This window comes from Cynocephalus volans, chromosome 6 (assembly GCF_027409185.1).
Source record: "Cynocephalus volans isolate mCynVol1 chromosome 6, mCynVol1.pri, whole genome shotgun sequence".
In the NCBI taxonomy this organism is placed as follows: domain Eukaryota; kingdom Metazoa; phylum Chordata; class Mammalia; order Dermoptera; family Cynocephalidae; genus Cynocephalus; species Cynocephalus volans.
Window position 1 is genome coordinate 108518438 of NC_084465.1, and position 23460 is coordinate 108541897.

General features: G+C 42.1%; 3 protein-coding genes across 4 annotated transcripts in view; all 3 read right to left on the reverse strand.

Moving 5' to 3' along the window:
• Positions 1–8556, reverse strand: part of SNX29 (sorting nexin 29) — a 573196-nt gene extending 564640 nt beyond the window's left edge. The window contains exon 1 of one of the 2 annotated variants that reach the window (XM_063099603.1): positions 8466–8556. Coding sequence is in view for 1 of the 2 variants with exons in the window: in XM_063099601.1 (XP_062955671.1) it covers positions 8466–8472 (7 nt within the window). In the remaining variant the exon portion in view is untranslated. The remainder of the gene's footprint in view (positions 1–8465) is intronic. The other variant, XM_063099601.1, reaches the window with a different exon arrangement.
• Positions 8557–11174: 2618 nt separating this feature from the next.
• LOC134380394 (protein ecdysoneless homolog) lies at positions 11175–13328 on the reverse strand. The gene is given in 2 exon segments (XM_063100244.1): positions 11175–11606; positions 11609–13328. Coding segments are annotated over 2 exon segments (1929 nt in total). The 5' UTR covers positions 13209–13328; the 3' UTR covers positions 11175–11277.
• A 5728-nt stretch (positions 13329–19056) lies between these two features.
• On the reverse strand, positions 19057–22751 carry TNFRSF17 (TNF receptor superfamily member 17). The gene is made up of 3 exons (XM_063101098.1): positions 22562–22751; positions 22055–22201; positions 19057–19337 (listed from the first exon to the last, which is right to left on the reverse strand). The coding sequence occupies exons 1-3, from the start codon at positions 22749–22751 to the stop codon at positions 19057–19059; spliced, it is 618 nt and encodes a 205-aa protein (XP_062957168.1).
• Positions 22752–23460: the final 709 nt, after the last annotated feature.

Consider the following 23460-nt stretch of genomic DNA (forward strand, 5'->3'; position numbering starts at 1 on the left):
TTATGCCAGTACCATACTGTTTTGGTTATTATAGCTTTGTAGTATAGCTTAAAGTCAGGTAGTGTTATGCCTCCAGCTTTATTTTTTTGGCTCAGCATTGCTTTGGCTATGCGTGGTCTTTTATTGTTCCATATAAATGTCTGGATAGTTTTTTCCATTTCTGAGAAAAATGTCTTTGGAATTTTGATGGGGATTGCATTGAATTTGTATATCACTTTGGGTAGTATGGACATTTTCACTATGTTGATTCTTCCAATCCAAGAGCATGGGATATCTTTCCATCTTCTTGTATCCTCTCTAATTTCTCTCAGCAGTGGTTTGTAGTTCTCATTATAGAGATTTTTCACCTTAATTCCCATTTTCTGATGAGCAAATTAAGAGTCAGAGAAGTTTGGGCTGGCCAGTTAGCTCAGTTGGTTAGAGCAGAGTGTTATAACACCCAGGTCAAGGGTTCGGATCCCCTTACTGGCCAGCCACCAAAAACAAACAAATAAATTTTTGAAAAGACTCAGAAGTTCAATAATTTGCCCAAATTCTTCATTAGAGTGTTAAATTCAGGATTGATTTCATTCAAAGCTTTTTCCACTACAACACAATGACTGCATGAGCATAGCATCATGGGCACAAAGATTTTTACTATAGTGTCCTAAAATAGGGGTCAGCAAACTATAGCCCCCACCCAACGCCAAATCCAGCTGCCGCCTGTTTTTCTAAATAAAGCTTTTTTGGTTTTTCTTCTTTTTGGAGGCTGGCCAGTACAGGGATCTGAACCCTTTACCTTGATGTTATCAGCACCATACTCTACGGAGTGAGCTAACTGGCCAGCCTACTAAATAAAGTTTTATTGGAACACAGACATCCTTTCTTCTGTGGATTGCTTGACGCTGCTCTCATACTACAAGAGCAGAGTTGAGTACTTGTGGGGGAAGCCAGATGGCCCACAAAGCAGAAAATATTTACTATTGGGCCCTTCACAGAAACGTCTGTCAGTCCCATGGTAGAGCACTGTAAATGGAACTTACTTTCTCTTGCTAAAACGGGAGAAAGTTTAAATAATTGCAGTACATCAATTTGGCAGAATGTTATGCAGACTTTTTTAATAATTGTGAAGAGAAGGAACATGGATAAATGCTATAATGTAAGTGGAAACACTAATTCAGATGTAGCCTCAATGCAATTATGTAAAATGCACATATAGGCTTTGAACAAAGAAGTGGAATACCTAAAAATCTAAATATTTAATGTGTTAGGAAGGTATATTTACAGGTATAATCTATGTTTTCACAATAGACTTTAATGTCATTTTGGTTTTTTGCCTTTTTAAAATTTTTTTAAGTTGGGGGAGGAAAGAACAGATTCCAAGATACGCAGACACAGGCAAAGAAAAATGACGGGGGAGTGGGCAAGGTTCCCTCCTGGAGAAAGCAAGCACCCAGGTTTGCAGAAGAAACGCTACCCCAGGTTTCTGAAAGGATCCTGAATCAGCAAGCAAAAGTCAGGGCAAGAAAACGGTCCTCACTGCCCCTGTAAGCTTCAAACTGCTCCACCTCTCACCCAAACCTGCTCCCCCACAGCCTCTCCCACCTCAGTAAAAGGCAATTCTTACTCCTTCCAGATGCTCAAGAGCAAAACCTAGGAGTCACCTGCCTCATTTAGGTCTCTGCTCAGATTCATCTTCCCAGTAAGGCCTTCCAGATCACCCCACCCAGAATTACAACAGCCTATACCCTTCAGTTCATCCTTCACCCAGACAATTTAGTAATACAGACTCCATCCCTGGGCTCTGGTCTGGGCTTATGATCCAGATCTGGCCAACTAGAGTCATAGTGATGGGTTCCAGGATGACCCTGTGGCCAGCAAACCTCTGTGTGTCAGCCCCAGGACTTTTGCTGGAGCACTTAGGAAAGAGGCCCACTCTTTGCTCAGGTGCTGCTAGGGTTCAGGATGTGGCCCAAGAGCTGCAGGTAACCATCTTGGAGGAGAGGCTACCTGCAAATGAGGAAAGCAGAGTTGACAGCTGAACAGAAAGACAGTCCCAATGACTCCCTTAGCACCTGAGTCCAGCTGAGCCTGAAGCCCGCCCTATCCCTAGACTTTTTCTTTACAAGACACTATAAATTCCCATGTTGCTGAAATCAGTTTGATCAGCTTCCGCCACATCCACGTGCAAAGAGTCCTGGCTAACGCACCTGGCAATACTCCAGCAAAGCCTTTTCTAGTAAGTTCATTCAATTTGCTTCAACAAATACCAATGGTACAGTCCTTTGATAAGTGACAGAGGATGCACCAAACTGTCATCCAATAAATGTTTGCTGAATGTTGAACCCTGAATTTCCAGCCAGTCTCTGCTACCACTGGAATCCTCACCCTTCCTGTAGCATTTTTAAAAAGTACAACCTCTTTGGCAAAAAGAAAAAAAAAAACAAAAAAAACCAATAGAGAGTGATTAACGCTTTGATGTTAATGCTACTTCTGGAAAATCACCCTAAGGACATAATCTACAGGAAGGAAAGCTACAGTGCATAAAAAAGTTCACTGCATCATTGTTTACAACAGGAACCAAAAAAGAAAAAGAAAAAAGGAGGAAGATAAGCTAAGTTTCTACAAGTAGAGTCAACAGTTTAAAAATTGTGCTCATACAAAATGATGGCTTAATGATGGATTATACAGTCCATAAAAGTGATCAGTAAGAAGAGTAGGTAGCAATGTAGTAAATGAAGTGTTAGGGTGGGAGCAAAATGGAAATCTATATGATAATGATAAAATTACTTCAACCTAGTAGACTGGCTGATTACCTCAGTAGTTAGAGCACAGTGCTGATAACACCAAGGTCCAGTGTTCGATCCCTGTACCAGCCACCCACCAAAAAAGAAAATTACTTCAGCCTGTGTCAGTATTTCTCAATCTGTTTTTCATCACCTTCCCCCTTAGAATCCTTTTTAGATTTTATCCTAATCACCTCTTCCATGAAATTTTAATACAACAGATATAATGCATATCTGCTTATGTACAACATGTATGTCTGTGCTTTATACATAAGAGTACATTTTCATCTCCCCTGAGGACTAATTTTCACCCCCATTAAGAATATTTGGCCTATGTATGGACAAGACGCAAGATGTACGTGCTTTATCTGGAATTATGTTCAGATTGCCATAATTCAGAGGAGTCCATCAAATCTTGAATTTTAGCTCCAAATTTTAAGAGTTGTCTCTAAGAACTTGACTTCCTATTGGTTACCCAGACAGAGTCATGCAACAAGGAAGCAGGAAAATCAATGTCAGTGGGATTTAGTCCATTGCCAATTGCTAGCATAAGTGGTAGTTAAATGTTTGCTGACAGTTCTACCTTAAGAGATCAACCCAGTGCCTTTATGATGGAAAAAAAATGTTAATAGCATCACTTTTCTGCTTTGAATGAAACCCACAAATATTCTTCCACTCACCCATTTCAGCTGATCCTTTATTCCAAGTATAAGCCACTGCTTTAGGGAGCCCAGCCAATGCCAAGGAGAAAGCCATAACCTTCAACACTCCAGAAAAATAATAAAAAGCTGCCAAAATGTACATAAAAAACAAGCAAGAAACAGCAGTAAATCACCCACTAAGCCCAAAACACTCTCCTGGGCCTGGCTTTCCCCACCCTTGAAACAGGGATTTCAGTGTCTTTCTAATTTCAGAAGGATTCCTGAAAGAATAATTACTGATGGAAAGTTCCACCAAGCATCTTCAAGTATAAAGTCTTACAAAAGACAATGCTTGAGAATAATAATGACTTACTGGCCCTACAAGTTTTATGTTCCCAGTAAGAGCAAAAGCGTTATCTGTGTTCCCCAGCTTGAAGAGGCTGGCAATCAAGTATTCCTACCTACTGAATTCTTTAAAGAAAAACAAATAAATTGTAACCACTACTACCCTAAAACACCACCCATAATGTCTGGCAGGTATCTTCCTGACAATTTGTTTACTTCTACATATATATATATGAATCCATAAATTCTGTCTGGTTTGTACGTTTTAATTTGCATCAAAGTATATAATATAGGTATAATTCTGCACCCTTCTTTTTTAAAAGAACATTAATGTTGAGATATAGCCACAGTGATGTGTATAAATTCATGTTTTCCATCGTGACCATACCACATTATATTTATCTACTCCCCTATTAATGGTCATCTTAGATGTTTCTGGCCTCATGATACCCATTTATCTTGTGTGTAAATCACCTAGGGCCATTCCACTTCCTGGTTATTTGCACTTAATATTATTCAGCCTTAAACCCATCTGACCTCTGACTCTACTCAAACATTTTCAACTCAAAAATACGGCAGACTTTAATTGCCAATTTATAGGATATAAAAGAGACTGACAAACACGTTAAGCCAAACCAAAAGGATGCAATCAGCAAAATCTTGCAAAGGATCCTTAGGCTAACCGCCTGTGTTTCCTTCAACAAAAATTGCAAGGGGGAAAAAAAAGAGAGAGATGAAAGGAGAACCTGTAGTTCAAAAAAAGACTTTGTGCTTCAAAGGATACCATCAAGAAAAGTGAAAAGACAGCCCACAGAATAGGAGAACATTTTTGTAAATATGTGTACCTGATAAGGGACCTATATCCAGAAATTACATAACATTCTCACAGCTCAAAAACAAAGACATACAGGCTGGCCGGTCAGGTCAGTTGATCAGAACATGGTGCTGATAACACCAAGGTCCAGAGCTCGACCCCTGTACTGACTAGCTGCCAAAAAAAATAATAATAGGGCCAAGCCCGTGGCGCATTCGGGAGAGTGCGGAGCTGGGAGCGCGGCGACGCTCCCACCGCAGGTTCGGATCCTATATAGGAATGGCCGGTGCACTCACTGGCTGAGTGCAGGTCACGAAAAAGACAAAAACAATAATAATAATAATAATAATAATAATAATAATAAAAACAAAACCCAATTATAAAATGGACAAAGGATCTGAATAGACATTTCTCCAAAGAAGATATGCAATTGGCCAATAAGCACATGAAAAGATGCTCAACATCACTAATCATTAGAGAAATGCAAATCAAAACCACAGAGATACTTCAAACTCACTAGAATGTCTATTATCAAAAAGACTGTTAGTGAGGATGTGGAGAAACTAGAACCCTCATATACTCCTGGTGCAAAAGTAAGATGAAGCACCCACTTGGGAAAACAGTCTGACACAGCTCCTCAAATGGTAAATAAAATTACCGCATGACCCAGTAATTCCACTCTTGTATACATACCCAAGAGAAATGAAAACACATGCCCACTTATAGGTACACGCTCACAGCAGCATTATTCATTATAACCACCAAATGTCCATCAACTAATGAACAGATAAACAAAATGTGCACTATCCATAGAATGGAATATCATTTGGCCACAAAAAGGAATGAAGTACAGACATAGTACAAATGGTTGAGCATGTTTTTACTTAGTGAAAAAAGTCAAACACAAAAGGTCATGTACTGTATGATTTCATTTACATGAAATATCCACAAAAGGCAAATCCATAGAGACAGAAAGTAGATTGGTGGTTGCCAGGGGCGGGGGGGAGGAGGAACAAGGAGCGACTGCTAATGGGGACAGTATTTCTTTCTGGGGTAATAAAAATGTTCTAAAATTGATTATGGTAATGTTTGTACAACTCTGTGAATATACTAAAAAATTAAAAAATAAACTAAAAAAAAAGGTGAGGGAGAGATTTAAAAGACTTAAAAGACAAACCAATTTGCACTGTGTAAACCTTACTTAGATCCTAGATTTATTTATTGGGAGGGCAGGGAGTGGTGCTGCTGGTCAGCACTGGGATCAAATCCTAGATTTTAAAAAGTACACTGTAAAATAAAATTATTTATAAGAGAATCATGGTAATTCGAACATTGATTGGATATCTGATGATATTTAGGAATTATTGCTAATTTCTTACAGTTATGACAATGGAATTGAGTTGTTTTTAAAAAGGAGACCCAGCATTTTAGAGATACATAATAAAGTATTTACAGATGAAATGATATGGTATCTTGGAATTGCTTCAAAATAGCCTGGGGAGAGGGGTGGGAAGTAGGTAGGGATATAGATGAAATGGTCATGAGATTAAATGGTAACCGTGGAAGCCATGTGATGGCACATGGGGGTTCATTACACTATTCTGTCCACTCTCATGTTTGAAATTTTCTATTCTAAAAAAAGGGACATAAGAAAGAGAGGAAATATTTCCATACCACATTGATTTATGTTTGTCAATTATCAATCCCACAGTTGGGGAAACCCACTTTAAACTGCATTCTAAAGAAACGATTAAAAATATCTTTGGACTTCCCCTTCCACCCTCAGCAACCACTTTTACTGCCTCAATTACAACCTTTCCAAAAGAAGGCATTCATCCTTAATACTTTTTCCTAAAAAGCCATTTGTTGGTTTCCTTTCATAATTTGTTTGACTTTAGACCTAATTATTTAATTAAATTTTAAAATTTCCTGAGTTTTGATACTAAGCCGCGTCTTGAAAGATAAACTGACCAATTTCCCTTGGCTTGTCAATTTTATGTCTTCCTGTGATGAAGGCAGAAGAAAGAATGGTCCAGAACTGTGGGCTTGTGGCAGAGACTCCTTGGTCACATTAAAAGGAAGATTTTTTCAGAGGGTGCCTGGACCCAGCCCTTGTCCCAAACTAGGCCAAGAAACAATCCTACCCCCACCCCACATAGGTCCTTAAGGAAACAACAATAGCTCTAAATTCTTGACAATGTACCATGTGAGAGGCACAATACCAATCACTTTACCTGAGTGGTGTTACTCATTACAACAAGCCTAGGAGACAGGTACTATTATGTATCCCCATTTTGCTGGGACTTTCCTAATGTTCAAGTAACTTACTCTAATCACACATCATTATGCAGCACAAGCCAGGATATGAACCCAGGATGTCTGGCTCTAGGGCCCGCACTTATATCAAGCTACTTCACCTCCTGGTGGAAGCCAGTTCGTGACGTCTTTGTTGTGATATCACTAACGTTCAAGGATCAAAAACCTCAATTAAGCCCCAAATAATTTGCTCTGACAACAAAACAAATAGATTTGACTATCTCCCAGGAAACCCCCCTCATAAGCCCCCTCATTAGGGCCATCGATTTCACAAATCTTGCTCTTGCATAGCAAAAACAAAAGGCATATACTGGTAGGAAAAAGATCCACAGAGGCAACTTAAAAGTTAAAACTGAAGAGAGACGTATCCCCTTCACCTTGCCCCCTCTCAACCTCCAGAAATGCCTGAGTGGAAGGCTAGGGCTGGAGGCAGGGTTTCTTCAGAGCAATTCCACAGTGAAGGAAAAACAGGCACCAGAAGGGTAGGCGGGTCCTCCTAAGTAAATCCAGATCCCAGAGTGGTTGGAAAAACAATCAGGGGCAGCTGAGAGGCTTCCCTGAGTCACTCCCATCTCTACATACAACACCCAAGAATGACTTAGCACCAAAACACCCACAGTACTCTTCAGAGGAAAGGAGGCTGAACATCAAGTCAGAGTCAAGGGACTAAACTTCAGCAACACCGAGCACGAGCTGTCCACACCCACCTCCCTCTCACTTCCAGTCTCCTCACCAAAACCACCCCCTCGCTGATGGGAGGGAGAAGTTTGGACTGGGAAGGGCAAGGGCAAAGCGACGGTCCCCAAACGGGATAAGCATTTGGACAGGAAGGGAAGGGCTGCAGGACAGGACAAGACAAATCTTAAATGATGAGCTAGGATAGTAAATGGAAGGGGCAGAATTATGAAAGAACAATCGAAATGTAAAAACAAGGACCGGAGAGGGAAGCTGACTGGGTAACTGGGGACAACTTGGGGACTGGAACAGCAAAGCACAGGGGGACAGAGGTAGAGGGAATAAGTGGGACGGGGGAGACAAAAGAGTTGAAGAACTGAGAGTCCTCTGGGGACCAGGAGCTACTGGGACACAGGGTTCAGGGGTCAGCAAACTGGGAGTGTCTAGAGACACTCTCTGCCTCTGTGGACACCGGAGTGACTGGAGACAAGGGGTCTGGGTAGGGGGAATGACTGGGGAGCGGGGGGCCGGGAACTAGAGCTGGGACTCAGCATGGCGCATGTCGAGAAGTGAAGAGGGACCGGAGGTCTCAGAACTGGGGTCTGGTAAATGGGCAAGGGGGTCTGTGGGCTGGGAGGGACTGGAGGCAGGGACCTAGATGCTGGTTGTAACTGATGGATGGACAGGAGCCAGGGTACTAGGAGTGCCCAGCTGCAGGAGGTTACAGAACTGCAGGTGACCAGGGGCCAGGACAGGGAGTCCCAGTGGCCAGGGGTCAGGGAACAGGGAGTGATGGGGCGGGGGTCTGCAAGCCAGCGCGGCGCGGGAACTCGGGGGCCGGAGTGTGCAGTTGGAGCGGCGGGAGACGGGGTGGCCGGGACCGGTGACAGCGGCGGGGCCGCCACTCACCGCTCATGATGCCGCTCCCGGGGCCGGTAAGTGCGCCGTGCCGCCGCCACCGCCGCCTCTGCAGCCGCCGAGCTCCAGACAGGCCGGGAGACAGCGCGCCCCGCCCCGGTCGTCCCGCCCCGGACGTAGAGTCCTGCCGCCGCTGGGGCCCCGCCCCCCGACCCGGAACGTAAACACGCGCACCCGCCTGGGGCATGCAGGTGACCTGGGCCTGAGGCGGAGGAGGCGGAGGGGGCGGAGGGGGCGGAGGGGGCGGAGGGGGCGGAGGGGGCGGAGGGGGCGGAGGGGGCGGAGGGGGCGGAGGGGGCCGGGGGGGGGGGGGGGGGGGGGGCTGTCCTCGAACCGCCTCTCCGCCTTTCTGGGGCTCACGCGACTGTAGGGGCGCCAGACAGTGAACAAGGCCACGAGTGCCGAGACGACATCGTTCTGGACAGGGATGTGAACTGAAAGGGAAATTTAAAAAAAGAATAAAGGGCCGAGCCCGTGGCGCACTCGGGAGAGTGCGGCGCTGGGAGCGCGGCAACGCTCCCAGCACGGGTTCGGATCCCATATAGGAATGGCCGGTGCACTCAGTGGCTGAGTGTCGGTCACGAAAAAGACCCAAAAAAAAAAAGTGTAATGGGCCAAAGCGTGGGCACAGGGCAGATGTGCAATCCCGGAGGTCCTCTCTAAGGAGGCGACTTTTGAGCCGAAACCTGGATAATGAGACGTAGGCAGCTCTGTAAGATCCCCAGGCACGTTGTTCTTGAAGGAACGGGTAAATGCAGAACTCCTACCTTGGAGGGTTGACTGGAGTGGGGAAAAGGTGGGGAAGAGGTCGGGGGAGGGCACTGCAGGCCATGCAGTTTGGACTTTTCTACCTAACTCTGGGTAGGGAGGGGAGTGGGAGGCCATTGCAAGGATTTAATCAGAGGAGTGACACCATCTGAATTAGGTTCTAAGACATCCCTTTTCCTGGGATGAATTGTAATAGCCCGCAGTGGGGAAAGGGCAGCTGGTTAGGGGTCTTGCTGTTGTACAGCCAAGAGACACATAGTGTCTAAGGCTAGGGTGGTGGCAGTGGCGATGGAGGAGGTGGATGGATTGAGTATGAACACAAATGATACACATTCACAATAACCTTACGACGTCCAGGTTATTGTCTCATTTTACAAATGAGGAATGGAGACCCAGAAAGATTAATGGAGTATTTCCCCAACTTGTTTTGCCCACATCCAGACAAAATAGATTCTACATCACAACGCAGTATACATGTCAAAGGACAGAATTTCAACACATGTATTTATTTATTTTTTTTTATGGTATATTCAGTTTTTATTAGTTTGTGACAGAAGGTCTCCAGGTAAGAACTCTACTACACCATTTTCTGAGTTGCTAGAGACAGGGACAATTATTTCCATTGTCTTTACTTTCACAGGGCAAGATATACAGTAAAGGCATCTCTGCCACATACAGTAACAGTAAAGGAAAAACCAGAGACCCAGATCGTAAACATATGGTCAGTATATGGAGTTGTTTGTAGATAAGACTTGATTCATTTTAGGAGGAATATCAGAATCATCTTAAGAAATAAACATATTTCATCTTAGATATTATCAGTTACATTAAATAGCAAACCTCAGTTAATTTAAACAAATACAGAATTAATGTATGAAATATATAAAATAGACAAATCCATAGACAAAGTAGATTAGTGGTTTCTAAGGTGATATGGGTTGAATTGAGTCCTCCAAAGTTTCATGTATTAGAAACTTAATCCCCACTGTGACTATGACAGTGTTAAGACAGTGGGAAACCCTATTATGGTAATTGGAAGGTGGGGCCTCTGGTGGTGATTAGATTGTGGGGACTGTAGCCTAGTGAATGGATTGATCCACTTATGGAGTAATGGGCATGGTTCTGATGAGTTTAAAAGGAGAGCAAGTGAGGACTTTGCTCTCTCTTGTTCAGCCATTTTCACCTGTGTTGCTACAGAGTCACTACCGACGAGGCCCTCACCAGATATGTTCCCTGGACTTTGGACTTCCCAGCCTCTGAAACTATAAGCAACAAATATTGTTTTTTTACAGATTACTCAGCTTCAGGTATTTCTGTTATAAGCAACAGAAATAGACCAATACATAGGGGCTGGGAGGAGGGAAAAGGAAGTGACCATTAATGGGCACAGGGATTCTTGGTGGGTGATGAAATATTCTGGAATTAGATACTGGTGACAGCTGCACAATTTTGTAAGTATACTAAAAACCACTGAATTGTACACTTTAAAGGAGTAAACTTTGATATGTGAATTATATCTCAGTTATTAAAAAAAATAAGTTCTTTATCTTGATTTAGATGCATAGAAAAATGCATTGACTGTATAAAGATTTGTGCACTTTGCCATTATGTTTCCTTAAAAAAATTAGAAAGAAAAAGTGAGAATAGAAAGAATGAGTCATCAAGCTCAAATTTGCCAACTTAGAATTTTGAGCTTAGGCTGAATACATGTAAGGGGTAAATTAAATATTCATAATTATACCGAGAGTATATTGTGGCAGGGTATGTTCTTAACATGGAGTGTGTAAATCTCATCTCTGAGGCTGTCCAGAGGCTTGGGTTCTATCCTGCTGACTTCAAAACCTTGTATGAACCTCAGAGTTGAGATCAGAGACTTGTGCAGAGAGGTCAACATTTGGGGCTCATGGGAAAGAAATCAACCTGTGAAACTAGTAATGAAGAAACATTTTTACTAAACAAGCAATTTAAACTAGAAATGAACAAAATCAGGCTCAATATTTATTTAAAATGAAAAAAGAGAAGGAAGGTGTGCTGGTTAATCTTTCGTTGGCTTGCTTGTGGGTCTGTGATCAGTGTTGTCAGGCAGCTGCACTCCCATGCTTTGCAAAACGTTAGAAGCAGGTCCTGCCAGTCCAGCTTGAGAACTGTAAGGTTCCAATATATTTGAAACCAGGTTCAGGTCCACATCCACTGGTGCCATAATAGATTCTCCTGCACCAGAATCTTCCTCATCTGAATTGTTATTGGTAGTCTGGGATAGAGGTTCCACTTGCTTCCGGGTAGTGAAGCTTTTGCCAATGCTGGTGTGTGCCTGTTCCTGGTCCATCTGGGCCATGTATGACTTGAGATTGTCAAGAGTTCCTTAAGAGAAGCCTCTTCACCAGGCTCCTGTGTTTCAAGGTCCAAATCATCATCACTGTCTAAACATTCAAAGTCTTCCTCATCCAGATCATCAGAATCTGACTCATGAGGCCTTGGCCCTAAAATCTTATCAAAATAATTAAGAAAAGAATCTGCATCAAAAGTGATTGGAGCCTCAGAAGGTTCTCGAGGCAGCTCTGCCCCCTTGTGGGTTGACACTTTGGATATGAATGCTTTCATGCTCTCTGAGACTTGAGTTAAGTCATAGTTCTGCTCCTCCTTTTCTTTGGAAATGGGCTCTGATTCTTTTTTGCCAGCAGCTTCCTGCAGCAGCTGGTCCAGCTGGTCTGGTGAGAGATCTAACCACTGGTCATCATCCTCTGGGGGAAGATTAGCTTCTTCTTTCTTAAGCTCTTCTATATCAAATGGTATTGTCTGTAATAAGGTTAAGATTTCTTCACCTGGGATCATAGCAAGAGAACTTTCTGATTGGTTTACTGAGAGTTGGAAGTAGTTTTTTGCCATTTCTAGCCCTTCCTGGTACTGAGCAGAACCTTCTAGTAATCCCTTAAAGTAATCATTCTTTTTCAGACTTTCAAAGAAGCTGGCCCAGAGCGGTGAGGTAGTCACGAGGGATTTCTTGGAGTCAGAAAAATGTGGGCTACATTTGGAGCACAAGATCTCAAATCCATGAGCCAACTTCATACCCAATTCATGTGCTCAGTACTGGGGATGAGATGGCGTGGGCAGCCTGTATCCACTCCGCCGGTCTGGCACAAACCTTTGTTGCACCAACTGTGCATGCAGACATTTAGTGAAAGTGACCAACGTCATTATTCGTGTTTCAGGCAAGAATGTCTTGAAAACACGACAGGCTCGCAGGTCAATGGGGTCCCGTAGGTAAAATGCTTGGACTGCTGCAGCGACCAATCTGAGGTGCTGCTTTAACACTGCTACAATGCCAGCTGGAAGGAAGCAGTGTGCTTGATGAAGGGAGGCTTGAATTTTTTCTGGGTACCCTTTGATGAGCCTATTCACAGCAGCTCGTATAGATTCTGAAGCCAAAATTTCTTCTGGATGTGTTGAAATTATATTCAATGCTTGTGGAATTGGGGGTGTGGTGGGTAACCAGGATACTGCTCCATGTTTCCTTGGTGCAGGAATAATGCACAACTCCCCATTATGGAAAAACACCCTATTAGCACTATTATCAGGATCCAACCATTTAGGGAGAAAGTCAGCAGCTTCTATTAACAAGAACTCACCATCATTGTCTTCAATCCTTGCTACTAATTCTGGAAATTCCTTTGTAATCTGCTTTATTACATAAACAATAAACCATTCATCCTCAATATTATCCCCAAACTTTGTCATGCCAAACATATGAGCAGGAACACCTCCTTTTGCAGGCTTATATTTGAGATTGAAAGGCTGATTCTGCCAGATGTAGGGGACCAGCATAGATGCAAACAGGGTCATTATTCTCTCAATATACATCTGAAGAATCTCTTTGTGTTTTTCTGGATCCCTTGATTCATCTGGTATCAGGAACAGGCAGTACTCCACAGTGTCTTCCACTGTAGCAAGCTTCATATTTTCTTCCATTCTTCTTTGAAAAGGTTCTAGGGCCTCTCCTGCGTGTCTCTACTGTGGCACCTTTCCTCAGCCGCCCCTCTCATTGAGCTGGTCGGGGGCTGCCACTAGCCGCCAAGGCCTGGACCAGGCTCGTTCCGGATGCCCGCCTGGGATCTGAGGCCAGCGGAAGCCCAGCGAGAAAAAAGCTCAACACATGTATTTAAATTGGCTTTATTGCTATTCTACACTCGAGCAACACTTCATTCCATAAGCAGAATGTGTTCCAATGAGCTGAGCAAAAGAGGTTGGTTTTAAAGACAGAAAAAGGGCTGAAGTAAGCAGAAACCAAAAAAAAAAAAGTATTGGTTATTTCAAAGTTACTTTCCTTGTAAGGTGGAAACAAGGAGAAAGAACAGTGGAAAAGTAACTGATTGTTGAATATCAGGTTGCTTCAAGATATCCTTTCTGTGTAAGGATTAAACTTCATTACCATGCCTATTGAAGATTCAGGCTGGCCTGTTTGGGAGATCAGCTGTTATATTTCTCCTGATTTCTAGAAAAGTCAGACACCAACTTAGTATGAGTTTGGTACCGTGGAATTTAGCAGGAGTGACTCCATTTTGATTTTTAGTCTAGTCTGTTGGGGCCTAATGCAGAAACTTAGTCCTGGACTGGCCGGTTAGCTTAGTTGGTTAGAGACAGGTTGCAATCCCAAAGTAAGAGGTTCGGTTCCCTATACTGGCCAGCTGCCAAAAAAAAAACAATGGTCTCCTGCAATTTTTATTTAACAACATGCATGTATTTAAGGAGATATTTAACAAAACAATTCTGTAGGTAATATATTTTCTTCCATTTTTCTTTTTTTAATGCTGACTGAGACTTAGTCCACCAATAAATCTTAATCTATGGTTGAAAAAACTGAATGAGGATCAAGCCCCTCTAGGAAATGAAGCCAGAATTCCAGGCCGGTTCTGTGTGACACCACAGCTCTATGGTCTACCTATTACATTGCCTCTCAACACATAATCTCCACCCCCACCCCGGTAATTTACCTTTAAGGAAACAGCTTAGCAGAGGGCCAGAGCTATTGGAGAGGATGCTCTGCAGCGTTATATTTTAACAGTGAAAACATGGAAAGCACTAAAGCCCAACTACAGAAGAATAGCTAAGCAAATCATGGCCCAGCACACAAGGAATCTCTCGCAGTGGTTGAAAGTGTTGATCTTAAAGAATGAAAATGTGGGGAAAGGCTAGTGATAATACATTAAGTGAAAAAAGCCTCATGCAAAATAGTCTGTACACTGTGATTACAGTGTGTCAAAATACAGATAGTTCCTGACTTACCATGGTTCAATTTAAAATTCTCTGCGTTTATGATGGTGTGAAAGTGATACACGTTCAGTAGAACCTGTACTTTGAGTTCTCATACAACTGTTCTGCTTTTCACTTTCAGTATGGTATTCAATAAATTACATGACATTCCACACTTTATTATAAAACAGGCTTTGTGTTAGATGATTTTGCCCAACATAAGGGTCCTAAGCACGTTTAAGGTAAGCTAGGCTAAGTGACGATGTTCTATAGGTTAGGTGTATTAGATGCATTTTTCAACATATTTTCAACTTATGATGGGTTTATTGATCTGTATGGCTATGTGTAAGGACTAAGAGAATGTAAAAATGAGAATACTTGCATTTGATTGATGAGGCGTTTTTCCCATTTTTAAAATTACACTTTACAGTTGTTAATTTGTTACTCCAGTTAAAGAGTTGGTTTGTCTGAATCCTCCTAGAAAACCTAGTGTTGACCTAAAAAAGAAACTGAGACTAAATACGCATTGAGTCAATATGGCAGTTGCAACCAGGGAGACACACAGATCAGGTATCCCTAAAAATGTGTTCCAAAGAGGGCCAGCAGAGCTTAACATTTTATAATCACGAGGAGAAGGGTTAAAGAAGAGAGAAAGAGGGCCCCACCTAATTACTTCACCAGGCTTTCTGTTAGTTGTACATGACATATAGATTTGGGATTGTTACTGGGCTACATCCTACATGTAGGGATCTAGGGTCAGGGTAATAAGAAGTATTCTAGTTTATTTTATGGCTTTCTAGTGCCATCATGGCTGCTTCTAAGTAAAATGGACTTATAACATTTTCTAGGACAAGTGGACATGACTACTGACTTCTCCCAGATCTCCGAAGGCACTATGACTTAGCTGAGCTGGTCAGAGCACATTCTTTTGGTTATCACTAGTTTAAGTCTGCCTGCCTCTGTAACCTTTGGCATAGCATCACATACCTGCCTCATGGAGTTGTCATGAGGATCATGTGTTATACCTTCTCACTGCACCCTGCACCATTTCTTTATAGCACTTGGTCCAGGATAATTAATTGAAATCCTAATTTGTGCTTGGTATGATATGAAATATATTTGGTCTTTATCCTGGTTCCAGTAACAGAGCTCCTAAAATCCTTGGAATTTCCTGAGTGATAGGAATGTCTTTTGTTATTCATAATCAACTCCTTTTGATCTCACTGGAGTTTATGCTAATGAGATAATTTAGGTGGGGTCCCTAGATAGCCTCAGGAAGGGGCTGGTCACCAGAAAAACCTAGTGATTACAGGGTTGGAACTTACAGCCCCACACACCAACCTGGAGAGGGGAGGCAGGTACTGGAGATTAAACTCTATAAAAATTCTTGAACTGCAAGATTTGAGGAGCTTCTGGGTTGCTGAACATGTGGAGGTGATGCCTCCTCAAGAGGACAAGAAGCTCTGGACAGACCCTTCTCCCATACTTCACCCTGTGTACATCTTCAACTGGCTGTTCATTTGTATCCCTTATAACAAACCAATAATTTGATCATCACACATTATATACATGTATTGAAATATAACTCTGTACCCCACAAATATATATAATCAATGTGTTTCAATTTTTAAAAATTAAATTAAAAAAATAATAAACCCATAAGTGTAAGTAAAGTGTTTCTCTGTGTTCTGAGAATTGTCCTAGCAAATTTTTGAACCTGAGGAGAGGGGTCATGAGAACCAACCCCAATTTATAGCTGGTCAGTCAGAAGCACAGGTCACAACCTGGGCCTTTTGACTGGCAGTCTGGTTCTAGGAGCTAATCCCTTCTACCTGGGCCCTTTCAATCTCCACAATTGAATTGAATTGAATTATAGGACACCCAGTTGGTGTCCACTGGAGAATTGTGGGAACCCCACATACATTTGAGCACAGAAGTGTTGTTCTGTGTTGAATGTGAATAGAGAGATAAAACAATTTTTTTCCTTTACATTGTGCTTTAAGATGTTCTACCACCAAACATCCCCTTAAGTATTATAATTCCTTCTTCCTGGGATTTTAGTCTCAAGGATCAAGAATCAAAAGCCTTAAGTCAACGGCTCTTCTTGGGTTTTTGAAAAGTATAAACTCATTAAGGAGCTCATCCTAAGTGGTGAGGGGAGGGGGAGAAAGAGGGACTGTGAGAAGCCAGGGGCAATATTCTGAGGCCATATAACAAGAAAGGCGTGTGTGCCTGCCCTCAGAGAGAGACTAGACCTCAAAGGGACCGAGTGACAATTACAACAGTAATAGCAACTAATACAAAGTATGTGAAGCAGACACTTTTAGAAATTGTGTATATATATGTATGAACTCTTAAATCATTTAATCCTTAACACAATCTTATCATATACTATTTTTTGTTCTTTTTTCTACTAGATACTATTATTATCCTCATTTTACAGATGGGGAAACTGAGGCCTGGGTTAGTTAAGTAATTTTCTCATAGTCACCTAAGGTCTGTAACTTCCTACTAACAGAGCCAGGATACAAACCCAGGCAGTCTGGCTCCGGGAGCTAATCCCTTAACCACCATACTGTATTACCTCCTGTGGCCCTGAAGGGCCCAGAATGGAGCCATGATGGACCCCAATTGGGCAAAAAGTTCCCCATATCCCAAATGTGCCAAAAACCACAGGGCCCAAGACCTTTCAGGGTCTATGTTGTGGTGCCAGTAGGCATCTTAACAATGACCAAATTCAACAGATGATCAGAGGGCATCCCCTGTTGTGTTGCCTTTCCATAAGACCCCAGGACCTCTACACTACCCCAGGAAGGGAATCCTCCTCCAGTAATGACTAAGATGGTAACCCAAAAAGGTGGGAAACTCACAAATGTAATTAAATTGGTGTGTAGAGGAAAAAAAAGAAGTAGATCTGGCTGGCTGCGTTGAAATCTTGGCTCTAGGGGCCGGCTCGTGGCTCACTCGGGAGAGTGCGGTGCTGAGAAATCTTGGCTCTACCACTGCTATAGCTTGAATGCGTTCCCTCCAACGTTCAGGGTTTGCCAATGTGATAGTATTGAAAGGGCGGGCCTCTTAAGAGGTGATTAGGCCATGAGGGCTCCTCCCTCGAGAATGGGATTAAAGCCTTTATAAAAGAGGCTTCACAAAGCATTCCACCGCCTTGGTCTTCCACTCTTCTGCCATGTGAGGACACAGCATTTGTCCCTTTATCCTTCCACCTTCTGCCAAGTGAGGACACAGCAAGAAATGCCTCACCAGATGCCAGCACCTTGATCTTGGACTTCTCAGACTCCAGAACTGCAAGAAATTAAATTTCTGTTATTTATAAATTACTCATTGTAGGGTAAATGCTGGACAGAGACCTATTCCCCCTCCCCCCTGGAAAACTACCCCTGGCCAAGGTAGTTACCCAAGGAAAGGCATGTTCCCTTTTAGACAAACATTCCCTTTAAGTCAGATGGAAGACTGGAGGAAGCAGGGACCCTAAGTAAATTAGCACGCTGGTGTTAAAGTACTCGGAGCCACCAGGAAAATAGTGAGTGGATTATCTACTCAGCCAGATTTCCCACGTGCTCTGCGCTGGGTGAGGATCTACACATAAGCATGCAAATGATTTACACCTCTACTTTGATCTGTTCACTGTATAACTCTTGTATGTACACCACAGCAGCACGGATTTCCAGCTGGCCTACCGACATCAGCAACTCCCATTAAGTCTAATAAATGGATGTCTCTACCTGTTGAACCCAGTGAGTTTTTTGGAATAAGCAAATACTACGCAAGTGCCCTCTCAGATTTGGGGCTCCCGCAATACACCCAGTTTCAAGTGTTCTGTTATAGCAACAGAAAAAGACTAAGACAGCCACTTACTGGCTATATTATTGCTCTGACTCAGTCTCTGTCATTATCTGTAAAATGGAGATAATAATGGTCTACTTACCTTGTAGTTTTTTGTGCGCATTAAATGTGTTAATACAGGAAAAACATTTAGAACAGTCCGTGGAACATTAAGAAGGCTATGTAAATGTTAGCTATGATTAATACTACACACCTGCATTTGGGCTGAAAACAGTACACCTTTAGCATAGTTTGTAATTACTCATTTATTTGCATGATTTATAGGAATGCCTGATGCCTCCATTAAGCTGAAAGCTCACAAGGCCAAGAACCACCTATGTATAGCACAGTGAATTAGTCTGGCTGACTGTAGGTTTTTTCTATTTACAGAAGTACATAGGATAATCTTGCATTCCATTAACAATAAAGAGAAAAACCCAATCTGTCCTGAAGTGTATATTGTGTGCATACATGAGAATAATCTACCCACAAACGTGTGACTATGGAGTCTATAAATGACAGTGCTTTTTTTCACTGAGTCAAGAATTTGACCATGAAACCAAGGACGTTTCCACAGCTCCCAACAATAAGGTAGAGAAACATATCTAACATAAAGAGTTTCCAGAATTAGAGCACAAAAAGCTGTATCAGCAACTGGTGAATACAGTCATCCTAATGAAATCTGATCCATCACATTTTCTTTCTGACAAAAGATTTTCAGAAATGGTTAATTATTTTTAGAAATTGATGTCTCTATCCCAGTAACACTCAAGGCAGTTGGCAGGCTCTTGCAATAATCATTTGTTTTCGTGGTGACAAGAATGGTGGCACCTTCTTCCATGGCTGGGAGTGGAAAGAAGTGGTCAGAATCGACCTTTAGTTTGCTCTTGACACAGTCTTCACAGGTACATTCTTCTACTGTGTACCCCAGTCCTGTTGGAAGAATTATTTCACCACCAGTCCTGCTATTGTCCAGGTCAGCATTAGCCACGTCCAGGAGAACCAATCCTGATCATGAAGAAACAGAAACATTAACCTAAACTTCCCATGGGACATGTAATAGATCTGCAACATAATCAGCGCCATTTTAGACAAGCCCAAGTACGAAATGGAGCCGTCCACCTCCCCCCCCCCCCCCCCCCCCCCCCCCCCCCCCCGTTCTCTTTCACAAGAAGCCTCATGGTTTCGGAGAAAATGCAACTATCAGCGTTTCCGCATGCGCAGAACTCTCCATTCCCATGACCTAACCCAATCCCCACCCTGGAATTACATCACCCAGCTCCTGGCGCCAACATACCTATATAAGCTCTACCACCCCCACACCTAGTGCTGTCCCCCATTTTCAGGCAGCCCTGGGCTGTCCTCCATTTTGAGTACAGCCCAGCAGATTTTCTTTCTTTAATAAAGCTTGAACGGTACCTGGCATCTCGGCTTACTTTCTTTCAGCATGGTCATGACAATCTTAGCAGTATGCAGCATGACTCCAAGTAATGTGAGATAGATCTTTTCATACAGAAAGAATATGTCCTATAGTAGAATCACAAATTTTCAGACCGCAGGCCACATTGGGCTTGAAGACATGATTTGGGGGGAGCATAAAATGTTTTTAAGTGTTTGCTTGTTTTATGTTGGCCCGCATTTAAAAATCAAGGGATTTTACATAAAAATCTAGACAACTGGCCTCTTTTTTAGACAACAAAATGTGGCAACATAGAGCCACCATTCCTTACATAGAAACAATCAGCTGAAGCTGATAGCAGCTGTCACCTCCAGCCGGGGCAGGGGCTCCCCTGTTGCCAAAACCTCCATTTGGCCCACTATGTGCATTTGTTACCTACTCAGCCCTTGCAAGCATTGAGGGTTTTTTTGTTTGTTTGTTTGTTTGTTTGTTTCCCTATATAAAGATGACCAGTAAGGGGATCTCAACCCTCAGCTTGGTGTTGTCAGCACCACGTTCAGCCATTGAGCCAACCGGCCATCCCTATATAGGATCCGAACCCATGGCCTTGTTGTTATCTGCACCGCACTCTCCCGAGTGAGCCATGGGCCGGCCCGCAAGCACTGAGGTTTTGAACCTGTCTTACACACGTGAAAATGACAGAAATATGTTACAGCACACCAAAATCAGCCTATGGGTGACACTTTAGAATTCAGAAGTAAAGTTGCTTCTCTTAACAGAGCATTTTGCAGCAGATTAAAATTTTTTTTAATGATCACATAAGGGAGTCTTTATTACAGCCCCGTTATGTAACTGTGAAGGTAAGTTTTACTACTTCCCAACATTCCACAGTGTAAATCCATCTTCCAAAATGTCGGACTTAAAGTCACTCTCAAAATGAGCCAGACACAGGAAGAAAAATACGGCATGATCTCACTCATATGTAGAATCTAAAAACGTTGCATATGTAGAAGCAGAGGGTAGAAGTGTGGCTACCAGGGGCAGAGAGGTGGAAGTGGGGAGTTGTTGGTCAATGAAAGCAATGTTGCAGTTGTACAGGATGAATAAATCTAGAGATCTAATGAACAGCATGATGACTACAGTTAATGCTGTGTTGTACACTGCAAATTTGCTGAAAATAGACTTCAGGTACTCTCATCCATAAAAAAGAACTGTGAGGAGATGGATATGCTAATTTGTTTGACTGTAGTAATCATTCACTATGAATATATAGAGCAAAACATGCTGTACACCTTAAATATATACAAGTTTTATTTTATGTTAAAAAAAAAATTGACTCTTCATCTGTCTGTCTGACCCCAGGGGGAAAAAAAAACGAAAAATGAATAAATCATGTGAAAGTCATCTACCTCTTCTACTGTACTAGAAAGCAAATGAGGAGGACGCTTTCCAGATTAGGCATGGGAAATAAACACGTAAAGAAATAGGGCAAGGCTGCTATGTGTTTGTGAATCAGATCATGGGCAAAAGTGCTGCATAAATATTTTTCATCTTAAGAGGCCCTTGAGTAGAACATTCACTTCCCTGGGACTGATTGTCTACTGCATTATAAAGGCCATTATTTTTGGCATGATTGCTCAAATAATCCAGGAGCAACTGGTTACTCATTTCTAGCATTTTTCGGTAGTAAAATGTTCACCCAAGCAACCAGTGCTTATATTTGTATTAAAAACATGGCCACGGATCTTGCCAAGTATGCTTCTCCTGATAGTAGCAGGCCTGGCTAGCAGTTTCTGACAGCATGACATTTAATCAATTGTGCTAACTGTAGTCAAAGAGACAGATGTTTCCCAAGGAAGCCTCAGTACTTCAATAGAGTAATTACCAAGGGAAGAATCTGGGAGAAAGCTGACTTTGTAGGAAACCTGCAAAGAATATGTCAACATCAGGATGAAGATGGCTCACTTCTACCAAGAAGTTCATTTAACACAACTATCCTCTAACAGACTCAAAAGGACTGGAACTGAATGGAACAGTCAGTGTTGGAAAGGAAAAGGAACTAAAACTCAAAATAGCCACCTCCTGGAAACAGATTTCAAAGACTCAGTGGGAAAAGGGGAGGGGATGGGGGGAATTAGAAAGAAACTGGGTAAAGGGACACAAAGAATAATTACAGTTTGTAATGATGAACATGCTGATAATATTGATTTGATCGTCACATACTGTACGCAAATACTGATAGTCAACTCTGTACCCCACAAACGTGTAGAATCAAAAGTAAATAAATAAAATTTCTAAGAAAAAAAAGATTCACCATCAAACCAACCTGCGTTTTTAAATTCGTCCTTTAATGGTTCAGAGCTCATCTTCCTCAGCAGGAACATTAGCACAAAAACTGCCAAAGAAACCATCAAGCTCAGGCCCAAACAGGTCCAGAGAATCGCATTTGCTCCTTTCACTGAATTGGTCATACCTTTATTAAAAGAGTGTCAGAGAGAAAATGAGCCGATAGCATAATATTTACATCAAGTATGAATTATTTGCCATTCAATTCCCCTAATTCATCAGCATTGATTTTTAAATTCTAAGTACTACTTTATTAGGAGAACTGATAAAAATCTGTGTTGCTAATAGCACTGAATAAAATCAAGTTCAATTCTAAATAATTACTTTGTTCCTGTAGACATTTAAGTCATTGCCTGATTTCCTTTCTCTTTTTCATCCAGAAAATCTCACCATCTTCACTGTAATGTTTATTCTCTGAATAAATAAGCAATCCATATAGAAAGAATCCTTCATACCAACGAATAATCGTTCAAGCAATATTACTTACTTGCATTACAGTAACGCTGACATGTTACAGGAGGGGTATTAGAACATCGGAGGTGACAAGGTTTGCAAGCATGAAACAAACTGTCAAAATATTCATCTTGGAAGCACCGCTGAGCCATCTGGAACTCGATCACAAAAAGAAACAAGAGGACCACAGACAGAATAGCATAGAAGGACAAGTAAAGTCTCATCAAGAATTCCCCAGCAAATGTAGTGACAGCAGCCAGATGTCGAGGAAAAAAAGAGCTTACCAGCGCAAAGTTGGTTCTTTTGGGTTGTCTCTTTGCACTGTGGCTACACATTTGAATACCACCTGTAATTCAAGTTTCTCTTCTTTTATTTTTTTATTTTTTTAATTTTTTTTTCGATTCAAGTTTCTAAGTTTGAGGCATGGGTGGGGTAAGAGATGGGGTGTAAATATCAGGGCAAACCATACCTGAAACAGAAACTGCTTATTTATAGAGGTAATTTCTCAGCTAGATAACAGTTGCCAGATGGAGACAACCCCGGCGCATTGAGTGGAAGGTTCAAGAACCATTTTTGGATCATCTGTTTTATGAGCTGTGATAGGCCCCAGGGAGACAGACGAGACAAAGTCTGTGCCCCTTAAGAACTTAAAATCTAACAGGGGAGACAGAGAAATATACTCAGATAACCACAAGGAATAGAAGTAACTGACAGAATGTGAGAGGGGGAAGGAATGAACATGACTGACTAGTAGGTTTGGAACCTAGGAAGAATTGTAATGTCTCTGACAGAAACAGGAAAATCTGGTGGAAAAGCTAACTTGGTAAGAGGGTTGAGGGAAAGATAGGTTTGGGGTATTATTATATTACTATAATTAAAGTAATTTATGTTCCACTTTTGAAAATTTAGAAAATACAGCAGATGAGCAGATAG

What these genes read in the sequence shown, in the direction of transcription:
- TNFRSF17 (XM_063101098.1), bottom strand. Translation starts at nt 22,751, where the DNA reads ATGAGACTTTACTTGTCCTTCTATGCTATTCTGTCTGTGGTCCTCTTG. An exon ending in TCAGCGTTACTGTAATGCAA is followed by an intron (nt 22,202 to 22,561) that starts GTAAGTAATATT and finishes CTTTTAATAAAG; the next exon opens with GTATGACCAATTCAGTGAAA. An exon ending in GGACGAATTTAAAAACGCAG is followed by an intron (nt 19,338 to 22,054) that starts GTTGGTTTGATG and finishes CTTCATGATCAG; the next exon opens with GATTGGTTCTCCTGGACGTG.